The sequence below is a fragment of the Bos taurus genome, chromosome 10 (genome assembly GCF_002263795.3).
Source record: "Bos taurus isolate L1 Dominette 01449 registration number 42190680 breed Hereford chromosome 10, ARS-UCD2.0, whole genome shotgun sequence".
NCBI lineage: Eukaryota > Metazoa > Chordata > Mammalia > Artiodactyla > Bovidae > Bos > Bos taurus.
Window position 1 is genome coordinate 51,184,636 of NC_037337.1, and position 14,200 is coordinate 51,198,835.

The window sequence follows — 14,200 nt, forward strand, 5'->3', positions numbered from 1 at the left end:
ACCTTAAGAAAATCGATAGCTTTATTTTTCCTCAATATACATTTAGAAAACTGGTCTAAGAGGTTTCATGAGATAGACCAGAGGACTCTATACAAACTCAGGAATTCCAGATCAGCAAGACAAAGTGCACGAACGACACACTCTTCCCCAGGGCCCTGGAGCCTAGGACCGTCCCAGCAGAGGTGAGGCAAGCTCCTGGATGGCTTTTGAGTTCAACTGAGGAATCGTGCTGATCTTCAGGAGTTTGCTGCTTGCATACTTATTCTTGATGGCCTGCAGAAGTCATCAGCGATTAAGCACACATCAGGAGCCCCCCACGACGCCCCCAACCTTACACCTTATTCCTAGTCTAATTTACAAGTATCAAAGGGCCAGATCCACAATCTCCAAAGGGTATGATGATGCCAAACCAGTAAAGATCACAAGTGCACTAGGCAGGGGTCCCCAACCTCTGGGATCGAATGCCTGATGACCTGAGGTGGAGCTAATGTAAAAATAATAGAAATAAAGTACACAATGAATGTAATTGTGCTTTAGTCATCTCGAAATTATGCCCCCCATCCCATCCATGGAAAAATTGTCTTCTATGAAACTGGTCCCTGGTGCTGAAAAGGTTGATGAACACTGCTCTAGGGCAATTTCCTGCCATGCCTAGGAATGGATAAAACCCAGCTGGTAGCACAGGTGACGGGGAACAAACGATTTCAAGGTCCAGAGAGCAGACTTTCTCTCACAAGCGGTGGAGATAGGAGCTGTTTATCATATCTAGTGCCATTGGGACGTAACAAATTTACCAGCACTGGAGCAGTAACTGGCCATAAAGATGAGCGGTAACTGGTGCTCAGGTCCCAGAGGACACTCTCAGGATCGAAACACACTGCTTCCCTGGTGTGCTAAGTCATGCTGAAGCTACAAGGGAGGACGCACGCCAGACCGTGAGGACACCTGCTCTCGCCACCAGACCCTGGGTGAGCCCTGATACTCAGCATCACACAGGCACAGGACAGCACCCTGTCTCCCCTGGTTTCTCCTCTCAGGTGGGCCATAAAGAGACAGACGCCGGCCGCCAGGACTCTTCCTGAATGGGCTGCTTGCCTCGCCTCCTTCACCACGCTTGCTGTTCAGGTGCACTGTAGTGTTAGTTGCTCAGTTGTGTCCAGCTCTTTGCGACCCTATGGAGTGGAGTCCACTAGGCTCCTCTGTCCATGGGATTCTCTAGGCAAGAATAGAGGCTCTTCCCCACCCAGGGACTGAACCACGTCACTTATGTCTCCCACACTGGCAGGTGGCTTCTTTACCACTAGTGTCACCTGGGCAGTCCCTCTCAGTCACTGTCCTAAAAGATGCTGGACAAAGGCCCTGCATGAGGTCACCCGAATACCCAAGCCTTCCACAGGGCCACTCAAGCCGGGCCCTTACATGCAGGTCGGCATTCCCTGCTCGTGGTGCGCCCGCCCCAGAAAGTTGGGTGGAACATGGGTAATGCACTGAACAGCTGCCTGGGGCTGGACACAGGGAGCCCATCTACCTTGTTGTAAAGGCCGTCAGCTCTCAGGGTTTATCTGTATGCTCCAGCCCCTGGTCTACTAGAGAAAGATAACGTGTGTGAAACAGACTCACACACATGCCAAAGTATTTACATGAAGATGCAAACACATACACATCCGTCCTCTCATACCCTGAACCCGTAACCTAGAGTCTGACCAGGTGCGGGAAGAGTACTCACGGTGAACTTGGTCATGTTCTCGCTGACACGCACGACGTTTTTGGCCATGTGCCGCATGACCTCCAGCACCTCGCTCTCTGTGTAGCCGGTGTAATACTGCTGCTTTAAGTTCTGGAACACAGTGCAAAGCAGCCGCGAGATGAAATCCCCTCTCCCTTAGGACAGCACATCTTACATATGCTGACATTAGTGATGTAAAAGCTATAAAAATATCCTTCCCTGCTGGAAATTCAGCCTCAGCCTCAACCACTATCGCAGTATCAGCAAAGCTGCCAGGAAACACAGGATGACTCTGGCTCTGAGCTGGACTAAGTTAAGACACTACAAAAACTCTCAGCTCAATCAAATGGCGAAGGTCCCAAATAATTACATTTTAAAGAAGGTTGCACAGGTAAGTAGGTTAGTTCAACTAACAAAGCTTTCAGGCTTGCCTCTGTCGCCACACTGAAAGGGGAAGGAAAGAGGGACACAGTATAAACAGCCCAGAAAGGGCTGACATTAAGGGCACGCCTCAGTCCCCGCTTAACAGCCCAGCGTGGCAGCATCCAGTGGGGAGTTGAAAGCCCAGATATCCATCCTGGCAGTCAGGGGAAGAGGTTCAGGACTAGGAAATAAACCGGGGGACTTCCCTGGTGGCTCAGTGGTTAAGAATCCACCTGCTACAAAAATATACAGTGGAGAAAAGACAATCTCTTTCACAAATGGTGCTGGGAAAACTGGTCAACCACCTGTGAAAGAATGAAACTAGAACACTTTCTAAACACCATACACAAAAATAAACCAAAATGGATTAAAAATCTAAATGTAAGACCATAAACTACAAAACTCTTAGAGGAAAACATTGGCAGAACACTCTCTGACATAAATCACAGCAATATCCTCTATGACCCACCTATCAGAGTAATGGAAATAAAAACAAAAATAAACAAATGGGACCTAATTAAACTTAAAAGCTTTTGCACAACGAAGCAAACTATAATCAAGGTGAAAAGGCAGCCTTCAAAATAGGAGAAAATAATAGCAAACAAAACAACTGACAAAGAATTAATCTCCAAAATATACAAGTAGCTCATGCAGCTCAATACCAGAAAAATAAACGACCCCAATCAAAAAGTGGGCCAAAGAACTAAATAGATATTTATCTAAAGAAAACATACAGATGACTAACAAGCACATGAAAAGATGCTCAACATCACTCATTAACAGAGAAATGCAAATCAAAACCACAATGAGGTACCATCTCACGCCAGTCAGAATGGCTGCGATCCAAAAGTCTACAAGCAATAAATGCTGGAGAGGGTGCTGGAGAAAAGGGAACCCTCTCACACTGTTGGTAGGAATGCAAACTGGTACAGCCACTACGGAGAATACTCTGGAGATTCCTTAAAAAACTGGAAATAGAATTGCCATACAACCCAGCAATCCCAATGCTGGGCATACATACCGAGGAAATCAGAATTGAAAGAGACACATGTACCCCAGTGTTCAGCGCAGGACTTTTTACAATAGCCAGGATATGGAAGCAACCTAGATGTCCATTGGCAGACGAATGGATAAGGAAGTTGTGGTACATAAACACAATGGAATATTACTCAGCTATAAAAAAGAATGTATTTGAGTCAGTTCTAATGAGATGGATGAAATTGGAGCCTATTATACAGAGTGAAGTCAGAAAGAGAAACACCAATACAGTATATTAACACATATATATGGAATTTAGAAAGATGGTAACGATGACCCTACATGCAAGACAGCAAAAGAGACACAGATGTAAAGAACGGATTTTTGGACTATGTGGGAGAAGGTGAGGGTGTGATGATTTGAGAGAATAGCATTGAAACATGTATATTCAGTTCAGATCAGTTCAGTCGCTCAGTCGTGTCCGACTCTTCGCGACCCCATGAATTGCAGCACGCCAGGCCTCCTTGTCCAGCACCAACTCCCAGAGTTCACTCAGACTCATGTCCATCGAGTCAGTGATGCCATCCAGCCATCTCATCCTCTGTCATCCCCTTCTCCTCCTGCCCCCAATCCCTCCCATCATAAGGGTCTTTTCCAATGAGTCAACTCTCCACATGAGGTGGCCAAAGTATTTGAGTTTCAGCTTTAGCATCATTCCTCCCAAAGAACACCCAGGACTGATCTCCTTTAGAATGGACTGCTTGGATCTCCTTGCAGTCCAAAGGATTCTCAAGAGTCTTCTCCAACACCACAGTTCAAAAGCATCAATTCTTCGGCGCTCAGCTTTCTTCACAGTCCAACTCTCACATCCATACATGACCACTGGAAAAACCATAGCCTTGACTAGACGGACCTTTGCTGGCAAAGTAATGTCTCTGCTTTTTAATATGCTGTCTAGGTTGGTCATAACTTTCCTTCCAAGGAGTAAGCATCTTTTAATTTCATGGCTGCAATCACCATCTGCAGGGATTTTGGAGCCCAGAAAAATAAAGTCTGACACTGCTTCCACTGTTTCCCCATCTATTTCCCATGAAGTGATGGGACCAGATGCCATGATCTTTGTTTTCTGAGTGTTGAGCTTTAAGTCAACTTTTTCACTCTCCACTTTCACTTTCATCAAGAGGCTTTTTAGTTCCTCTTCACTTTCTGCCATAAGGGTGGTGTCATCTGCATATCTAAGGTTATTGATATTTCTCCCAGCAATCTTGATTCCAGCTTTGTGCTTCTTCCAGCCCAGCATTTCTCATGATGTATTCTGCATATAAGTTAAATAAGCAGGGTGATAATATACAGCCTTGATGTACTCCTTTTCCTATTTGGAACCAGTCTGTTGTCCCATGTCTAGTTTTAACTGTTGCTTCCTGACCTGCATACAGGTTTCTCAAGAGGTAGGTCAGGTGGTCTGGTATTCCCATCTCTTTCAGAATTTTCCAGTTTATTGTAAAAGCAGAGACATTACTTTGCCAACAAAGGTCCGTCTAGTCAAGGCTATGGTTTTTCCAGTGGTCATGTATGGATGTGAAAGTTGCACTGTGAAGAAAGCTGAGTGCCGAAGAATTGATGCTTTTGAACTGTGGTGTTGGAGAAGACTCTTGAGAGTCCCTTGGACTGCAAGGAGATCCAACCAGTCCATTCTAAAGGAGTGTTCTTTAGAACACTCAGTTCTAAAGAACAGTCCTGGGTGTTCTTTGGAAGGAATGATGCTAAAGCTGAAACTCCAGTATTGGCCACCTCATGCGAAGAGTTGACTCACTGGAAAAGACTCTGAGGCTGGGAGGGATTGGGGGCAGGAGGAGAAGGGGATGACAGAGGACGAGACAGCTGGATGGCATCACCGACTCGATGGACGTGAGTTTGGGTGAATTCTGGGAGTTGGTGATGGACAGGGAGGCCTAGCGTTCTGCAATTCATGGGGTCGCAAAGAGTTGGACATGACTGAGTGACTGGACTTAATGGAACTGAATTGTGATCCACACAGTCAAAGGCTTTGGCATAGTCAAAACAGATGACCAGTGCAAGCTCGATGCATAAAGCAAGGCAATGAAAGCCAGTGCTCTGGGACAACCCAGAGAGATGGGGTGGGGAGGGAGGCAGGAAGGGGGTTCAGGGACGCATGTACACCTGTGGCTGATTCATGTCGATGTATGACAAAAACCACCGCAATATTGTAAAGTAATTAGCCTCCAATTAAATTAATTAATTTTTTTAAAAAAGAGAATCCACCTGCTACCACTATTTACAATAGCTAGGACAAGCGAACTAGATGTCCACCAACAGATGACTGGATAAAGAAGCTGTGGTACATATGTACAATGGAAAACTACTCAGCCATAAACAGGAAAGCATCTGAGTCAGTGCTAATGAAGTGGATGAACCTAGAGCCTATCATACAGAGTGAAGTAAGTCAAAAAGAGAAAAACAAAATATCGTATATTTACACATGCATATGGAATCTAGACAGATGGTACTGATGAAGCTATTTGCAGGGCAGTGATGGAGATGCAGACACACAGAACAGACTTAGGGACACAGGGGGAGGGGGAAGGAAAAGGCAGGACAAATGCAGAGAGAGTAGCATGGAAACATACACACTGCCATATGTAAAACAGATAGCCAGTAGGAATTTGCTTTATGACCCAGGGAACTCAAACCAGGGCTCTGTGACAACCTAGAGGGGTGTGATGGGGTGGGAGGTGGAAGGGAGGTTCAAGAGGGAGGGGACATAGGTATACCTGTGGCTGATTCATGTTGATGTACGGCAGAAACCAAGACAATACTGTAAAGCAATTATCCTTCAATTTAAAAAAAAAAGGAATTCACCTGCTAATGCAGGGAACACGGGTTCAATCCCTGGTCCAGGAAGATTTCACATGCCATGGGGCAACTAAGCCCACGCATTATACCCAGAAAAGCACTGCAGTAAGAAGCCCATGCACAGTGACTACAGTAGCCCTGCTTGCCGCAACCAGAGAAAACCCACGCTCAACAAGGGAGGCCTAGCACAGCCAAAAATAAATAAATTTTAAAAAAAAAGAAAGAAAGAAACTGGGACATAAGCAGCAATCTAAGCTATGAAACCCAAAAGAATTATGACTTCCCAGGTGGCACCAGTGGTAAAGAACACCTGCCAATGCAGGAGACACAAGAGAAGCAAGTTTGATCCCTGGGTCAGGGAGGCATGGCCATGATCCCCTGCAGCGGGGCATGGCAGCCCACCGCAGTATTCTTGCCTGGAGAATCTCATGGACAGAGGAGACTGGCAGGCTACAGCCCATAGGGTTGCAAAAGAGTTGGGCACGACTGAAGGAACTTGAGCACACAACACACAGGGCTCTCTTGTTGGGCCCTCATGGTTAAGAACGAGAAAAGCCACAGCACTCAGAAGCATGTACACCCAGCCTCCCAGAGAACAAAATTTAAGCAAAAAAGACAGCTGTTGACTGATAGTAAGACTTATTTTGCATGAAGATATGTAACCTGACGATTTCAGTTTGTGATAAAATTCTAAAAGCTAAAACACACCACTTTCATATGCACAATATAATTGGGAAAATAAACCACAATATAACCTTAATCCTAAAATAGTTTAAAGGAAAAAAGAAGTAAGCAAGAGTGAATCTGATGTAACACACAGCTACTGGCATTTTGATATTAACTGCCAGTAAACAGGGAGGCCTACAGTTGCTAGGTTTAGAGCCAAGGAAGCAGCTCTAATAAGACTAAAATGGGCCACTGGTACCAAGATCACGTGCCCTCCGTGGACCAGTGACTTTTTGTCTCCAATTTTGTGTGTGTGTTTTTTAATGTTTTTAATTGGAGGAAAATTGCTTTGCAATGTTTTGTTGGTTTCTGCTATACAACAGCGTTAATAAACCATTGTTGTTGTTCAGTCGCTCAGTCATGTCCGACTCTGTGACCCCATGGACTGCAGCCGCCAGGCTTCCGTGTTCTTCACCATCTCCTGGAGTTTGCTCAAACTCATGTCATATATGCCCCTCTATTAAACCTCCCTCCCACCTCCCCATCCTTGCCTATTTTTATGTCAAATAATCTCAAATCTATAGAAAAACTGAAAGAATAAAATAATGAATATCTGTATAGTCTTTGTGCAGATTCATCAGTTCTTAATATTTCACCACTTTCTCTCCTCCTCTTCTCCTCCCCTGCCACTCACTCATAGCATCTGCAACTCACTTTCACACGGTTCAGCAAAAGTTGTATGTGATATGTGAAGCCATCGAATGGCTGGACCATGTGAAAGTGAGTCGTAGGACTTCCCTGGTGGTTCAGGGGTTATGAAGCCGCCTGCCAATACAAGGGATATAGGTTCGATCCCTGGTTCCAGGAGATTCCACATGCTGTGCTGCAAATAAGCCCGTGTGCCGTAACTATTGAGCTTGCGCTCTAGAGCCCACAAGTCGAAACTACTGAAATATGTGCAGCCTAGAACTGCAATGAGGAGCCTGTGCAGCACAACTATAGAGTAGCCCCCTCACCACCACGAGAGAAAGCCTGCATGAGCAACAAGACCCAGCGTAGTCAAAAATAAATGAAAATAAATTATGGAAAAGGAAGTGAGTCGCAGACACCATGACACATCACTTCTAAATGTTTCACAAGTATCTCCTAAAAACTATTGATATTTTCCTCCCTAGCCACAATAACTTTATCACATAAGAAACATCAACAGTTCCATAGTATCATCTATTATACAGTCAATATTCAAATCTCTCCAATTGCTGCAAAAATTTCTTTTACAGATTTTTTTTTTTTAATATATATCCAGGGTCCAATAAGGTACACACAGTCCATTTGGTTGCTGTTGTCTTTGGTGTTTAATTTCAGACTCCCATTTTCTTGGCTTTAAGTGACACTGACTTTTTTGAAGGATCCAGGCCAGCTGGTTTGAGAATTTCCCACATTCTGGATTTGTCTTGTTTCCTGATGGCTAGATTCAAATACAACATTTTGAACATGAATTGTCGATAGGGGAAAATGCATACTTCCTACTGCATGAGAAGGAGGTCAAGTCAGGTTGTCAAAGATACAGGTTTTCTTCAGAATCACTATGCAACTGAGGGGTGATACTTGGAGAACAATATGAATCTTGTTCTCCAAAATTATTTTACCTAATCCTTATAATCATCAATTGATGATCCTTGCTGGAATCAATTATCACTGGGGGTTTAAAAATGGTGGGTTTCTATCTCTACCATTATTTCTAATTAGCTGGGCTTTCTACTGAATTTTTTTTTAACTCCCTCCCTCTCTTCCTCATCTTCCTTTCTTCCTTTTTTATCATTATGGACTCATGCATTTTTTAATGCATTATAATCTATTGGATCATAATTCTTTTTAATACTCAACTGTAGTCAGAAGGAACCCTTTCAAGCCAGTTTCTATGTCCTCTTTTGACGTAACCCCATTGATGTTTGAGAATTTGCTTGCTCCCTGTTATAAACTGCTCTAGGCTCACCGTGTACTTCCCCTGCCATAGTTCTGAAATCAGATATTTCTCAAAGGAGCCCTAGTTCCTAGTGGGTCATGCCTTGAGTATCTAAGATGAGAGCACTAGGCATCTTCATTGCTACTGGGTTATCACTCTTTCTGGTCCTTTCATTATTAATTTATTGATGTTTCTAAAACAGAATTAATATTACAGGGTTTTCTTTTTGTTTGTTAACAATATTTTATCTTCTTACAGCGAGAGTTTTCATCCTTAATAACATGAATGTTTATTTGCTCAGTCATGTCAAACTCTACGCAATCCCATAGATGGTCTCCTCTGTCGAATTCTCCAGGCAAGAATACTGGAGTGGGTTGCCATTCCCTTCTCCAGAGATCTTACCGACCCAGAGATCGAACCTGGGTCTCCGCATTGCAGGCAGACTCTTCACTGTCTGAGCCACCAAGGAAGGTCTACTCTTATTTGCTTTATCCTACAACATACTTTCAGAATTCTAACAGACTACTACCTCCTATTAACAGATTAGTGAACCTCCCAAGTAAGCTTTAAATGTGACCTTTTTTGTTCATTTTATTGACCTTCACATCCCACTATAGATGCACAGTCAGAATGCTGTGTTCAAAAGCTACCAGAATTAATTCTTCTCTCTGTTGCCACTCTGAATATATAGTAACATTTTTCTGCTTAATTCCAGTTCAGGATTTGCATAGAATGCCAATATTGTTCAAAAGTCAAAAAAGTTACATTACGTTGTATACAAGCTAATAAAAAATTATAACCAGGAGTCCTGCTTCCCCATACCCACACCCAGAGGTATCCATCTTCATTCATTTCCATTTATATGTTTTTTGAAAAATGAGCAAATACATCACACACATACATATCCCCTCTCTCTTATTTCCATTCTTTCTTATATAAATGTAAACTCTATCGACTGTGTAGAGGAACAGGTTCACCATGGCGCCCTGGCAATCTTGCATGTATCCATCACAGGCCATGCAGACAAAGGTTGGAACCACATGGATCTGCCTTGGCTTTGTGATCTTGTGATAAGATGGGGTCTTACTGCCTCCTGGGTTCAGCTAATGTGTTTGCTCTGCTGTTTGTGGACTCTAAAACTGCTTAATAGGAACCTCCCTGGTAGTCCAGCAGCTAAGACTCTGTGCTCCCAATGCAGGGGATCCCTCATCAGGGAACTAGATCCCACATGCTGCAACTAAGACCTGGTGTAGCCAAATAAATAAGTGCTTTTTTAAAAAAAATATAAATAAATAAAACTGTTTAGTGGTGGTCAAGAGTGGGCTCGTCCACAAAACTGCTCCTCTGACTGCAGGCAACAGTCCCCTATGTTTCACTGCTATCCTTTTTGATGTTCGAAACAAGAACCCAGGGAGCAGCTGACATCTTTGACTACTTGAATGAACCTGAAAGTGGCTCAATTCATCTTTACCCTTCTAAACAAGGTCAGGTCTTGGCCCTATTTTGTCTTATGCGCTTGACAACTTGCTTGTTTCACTTAACAAAATAACCCAGAAATCTTCTTGCCTCAGTTGTAGTGGCCTTCCTCACTCTTGACGATGCTGTAACACATGTGTAATATACCACGGCATAGTCCCCCAGTCTCCACCTGCATCATTCCAGAGGCTCTTTTTGGCCTGTGGACTTGTAACAGCTATTTCAAGTACAGCACTGTGAAAATGCTAAAACATTTCATATCAAGAGGCCCTAAAATATAGCTAGTACATTTCTTCTTAAACTCAATACTCACCCATTTTCCTTGGCCTAGAACCTTCTGGGACAGGCAGGAAGCGGCTGCCGCCACCTTGGAAGGGTGATAGTGCACCATGTCATAGTCAACGAGAGTCAGCTCCATCAAGTATTTGGCCAAAGTGTGCTGTTCAACATCGACCTACGAAAAAACAGCCGGAGATAGAAAGAAGCACGGCTGTTACTACTCTCCTGAAAAATTCTGGGTGAGATCTAGCAACTCAAAGCCACTGAAATCTCTTTTCCTTCCCAGGCATTGATCTGTTCCCCAGCATATTACAAACACAGAACATAAAGTCTTTTAAGAACTGACAAGTATTAGGACTTGTCTAAGAAATGTTTCCTATCAACTCATAAGCTTTCCTTTCATTGGATCATTTCTGGGATAAGACAACAAACAGCAAAATAAAGTCTCCTAGAGAACTGGAGGCACTTACCTCCCCAGCTTTCGACGCCCGCCTTAAAAAATGTAGCGGCAGCGGTCGACCCAGCTCAAATTTCAGTTCCTTCAAAATCAGAGTTTCCATTTCTCGAATTTGAGAACTGGTATAAGCATTGTCAGTGATGTAAACAAAGTCTTCGATGTTTGGAGAAAACATTTCCTCATACTTGGAAGCCAAGAGCAGTGCCGTAATGCCAACCAGCTGAAGCTTCTTACGAGAGACTGGCTGAACCTAAAGAAGAACAATGTGCCAGAAGTCTTAACCAAGGAGAACGGGGGCTCTGGGTGGAGGAAAGTGAGAGCAAACCAAATCCTGGAGAAGCCCACATCAGCCCTGCTCACACCTCTCTTAAGGCCCAGGAACCTCAGCACTGACCAGCCACCACCACAGCATGCGGCACCTGCCTGTCATGGAGTGCTCGCTCTGTGCCAGGCACAGGGCTGAGATTCAATCATCTCATCGAATCCTCACAAAAATCCTGGGCAGTACATATTTTTTCCCTCACAATTAGGTAGCCTGAGAAGAGATGCAGACACCAGCCCAAGATCAGTCAATTGCTGACAGGGAAGAATTAGCCTGATGACCAAGCTCCCAGGCAGTGCTCTGCTCGCATCGTCCTGGCTTGAGTGTCTGGGGAAGCCCCAGTGTGGCACTCAGCATGGTCTGAGTCACGATGAGGCCAACCGAAAAAGCAGGAGTTTAACAGGTGAGGAGGGCCAAGGAAGGGGGGCCTCAAGCGTTCCTTTAATCCTCACCAAAAGTACACTTATTATTCAGCCTGAAGACCCTTCCAGAGATGCTTCAATGTCAGAGGAAACCTAAATCTAGAGTGTAAGTCCTTCTCTTGACTTTTTTTTTTAAACTAGGAATTTGTGTGTTTTGCTTTAACTCTCAGTATTGAAAATCTGCCAAAAATATGACAATGCTTTCTATACCACTGAGGATTTTTGGACAATGAAAACCAATGGCTCTATGGTTGCTTAGCATTTTGCAGACTCTCAGGGTCATTATTATCAGCACAGATATTACTGTATTGTTTGGGCAGCATTGTAATTGACCTACACCTATATTATAAATGTTGACTTTAAATAAATAAAACCTTAGGGCTTCCCTGGTGATCCAGTGTCTAAGACTCCAAACTCTCAATGCAGAGGGCCTGGGTTCAACCCTTGGTTGGGGAACCAGACCCCACATGCTGCAACTAAGACCTGGTGCAGCCAAATAAATTAATTAAAAATAAATCAATAAATCCTTACCTGCAGGACTACCAGTTGGTAGATAACACATTAGAGGTCAAGGTCTGGCATTTCTTCTCAGTGTTCTTGCACTACTGTAGATATTTTGATGATTATTTCTGCCTCTCAGCTTCATTTCTTACCTTCCTCTTTGCTTTAGACCTCACATTCTGAGTATACTCCCCACACATCCCTCCAGCCCTTTTAAGAAAACTGTCTCCTCCCTCTTCTACAGTCATTCAATGCTATGACTGGCTGGAAGCTATTAAGTTCTCTAGCTAAACTCTTCATCTTTCAGATAAGAGAGCTTAACACCAAAGAGTACTGAACTATGGAAACTGTGCAAGTGGGCCTGGAGAACCAGCCTCCAAAGGCACCGTGGGCTTCAGATGGACTTTCAGACCATCTGCTGGTTTGTCTCCTTTGATGAATGGTTGTGGTGAGACAGCATCTCCTCTGGGCATTTCTCAGCAGGCTGACCTAAAAGCAATGGTCAGCATTCCTGGAAGTGTGACATGCTTGAACTACCGCCTTCCCTAGCACTTGAAGTTCTTTGGCATCTCATAAACTGGCCTTTGGTCTTTTCTTCTGCGCAGAGTCCCCAAAGCGGGCTCACCTGTAAATATCGGTCCATGACGGCAACACACATGTACAGCGTTTCCTGCAGCAGCCTGAACTTGGAGTGCACTTGCACCAGCCAGTCCACCAGGATGGCACGCATGCGGCCGTTTATGTCTCTCCCATCTAGGAAATGTGGGTTTATGGACTGCAGAACCTGTGGGTGGAATTGAAAAGTTTAAAAAGCTGACTTCGGTGAACAACAAGGTCCTGCTTTAGCTATAGTCAATGTCCTGTGATAAACCATAATGGAAAAGGATACAAGAAAGAACATATATGTATATATAACCGAGTCATTTTGCTGTACAGCAGTAATTAACACATTGTAATTCAACTATGCTATGCTATGCTAAGTCACTTCAGTCGTGTCCGACTGTGTGTGACCCCATAGACGGCAGCCCACCAGGCTCCGCGGTCCCTAGAATTCTCCAGGCAAGAACACTGGAGTGGGTTGCCATGTCCTTCTCCAATGCATGAAAGTGAAAAGTAAAAGTGAAGTCGCTCCGTCGTGTCCGACTCTTAGTGACCCCATGGACTGCAGCCACCAGGCTCCTCTGTCCATGGGATTTTCCAGCCAAGAGTACTGGAGTGGGGTGTCATTAAATAAATTTTTTTTAAAGTAAAAAAAAAAAAGCGAATTTCATTTCCTTCCCAGCTGTGTGGCAGATTCCACACTGCTGTACAACCAAACCACAAAGGCCCTCTCACCTCAAGCTGCCTTAGATACTGGTAGATATCCTTTACGTAGTCACTGCAGAGCTGAGGGTTCTCCCAGTCCTCGGTATCAATATCCTCAATTTTGCAGAGCAAGGCATCAGAAAAAGCTTGGCAGAGGTTCTCCTCCTTCATGGAGATGTCCTGAGGTGTGGGAGAAGGACCCTGCACCCACAAGGGAAAGCGCATGGACCTTAGGAGCAGACTTGATCACAAATGCAGGGTCAACTGGTTAAAGGCATCACATGCATTTTTATAAATAATAAAGCCCCAACAAATACATTTCAGAGTAAGAGGTGAATAATTCAAGTAGATGAAGTGTTTGGAGATAAACTCTTCTGTTTAAAAATGGTCTCATCCTTCAGTTAAAAATGTACTTTAGTCAAAAAAAAAAAATGCTCTAATTTTACTCAAAATGAAAACCCAGGTCCTCACAGTGTACGCCCAGGTAGGGCTTATGGGCCCTACATGATCTGGCCCTTCCCTCTTCCCTTGCTAACCCATCGCTTACTTCTCTCCCCACTGTTAGCTCCTCATCAGCCTCCTGGTCAGGCCTCCCTCACCACAAGCAGGCTCCCTCTTCCCAGAAGGCTCAGTCCTTGTATCCACGTGGGTAATTCCCTCACGTTCTTCTTCAAGTTTTGCTTAAGTGTTATCTTTTCAATTAGATTTACCCCTATTTAAAATTACCATCTGTTTCTATAGCGTCCCCTCCTCCCCCAACACACACATGTTTCATCTCTCTAGTGTTTTACCCAACGAATCTATA

The 14,200-nt window shown here is 44.1% G+C and overlaps 1 protein-coding gene across 2 annotated transcripts in view; it reads right to left on the minus strand.

Moving 5' to 3' along the window:
* CCNB2 (cyclin B2) overlaps positions 1 to 14,200 on the minus strand; it is a 24,701-nt gene continuing 10,501 nt past the window's right edge. The window contains 6 exon segments of one of the 2 annotated variants that reach the window (NM_174264.3): positions 1 to 273; positions 1,727 to 1,837; positions 10,423 to 10,563; positions 10,859 to 11,095; positions 12,716 to 12,874; positions 13,426 to 13,596. In NM_174264.3, coding sequence (NP_776689.2) covers positions 163 to 273; positions 1,727 to 1,837; positions 10,423 to 10,563; positions 10,859 to 11,095; positions 12,716 to 12,874; positions 13,426 to 13,596 — 930 coding nt within the window. In that variant the 3' untranslated portion in view covers positions 1 to 162. 2 annotated transcript variants of the gene reach the window in all.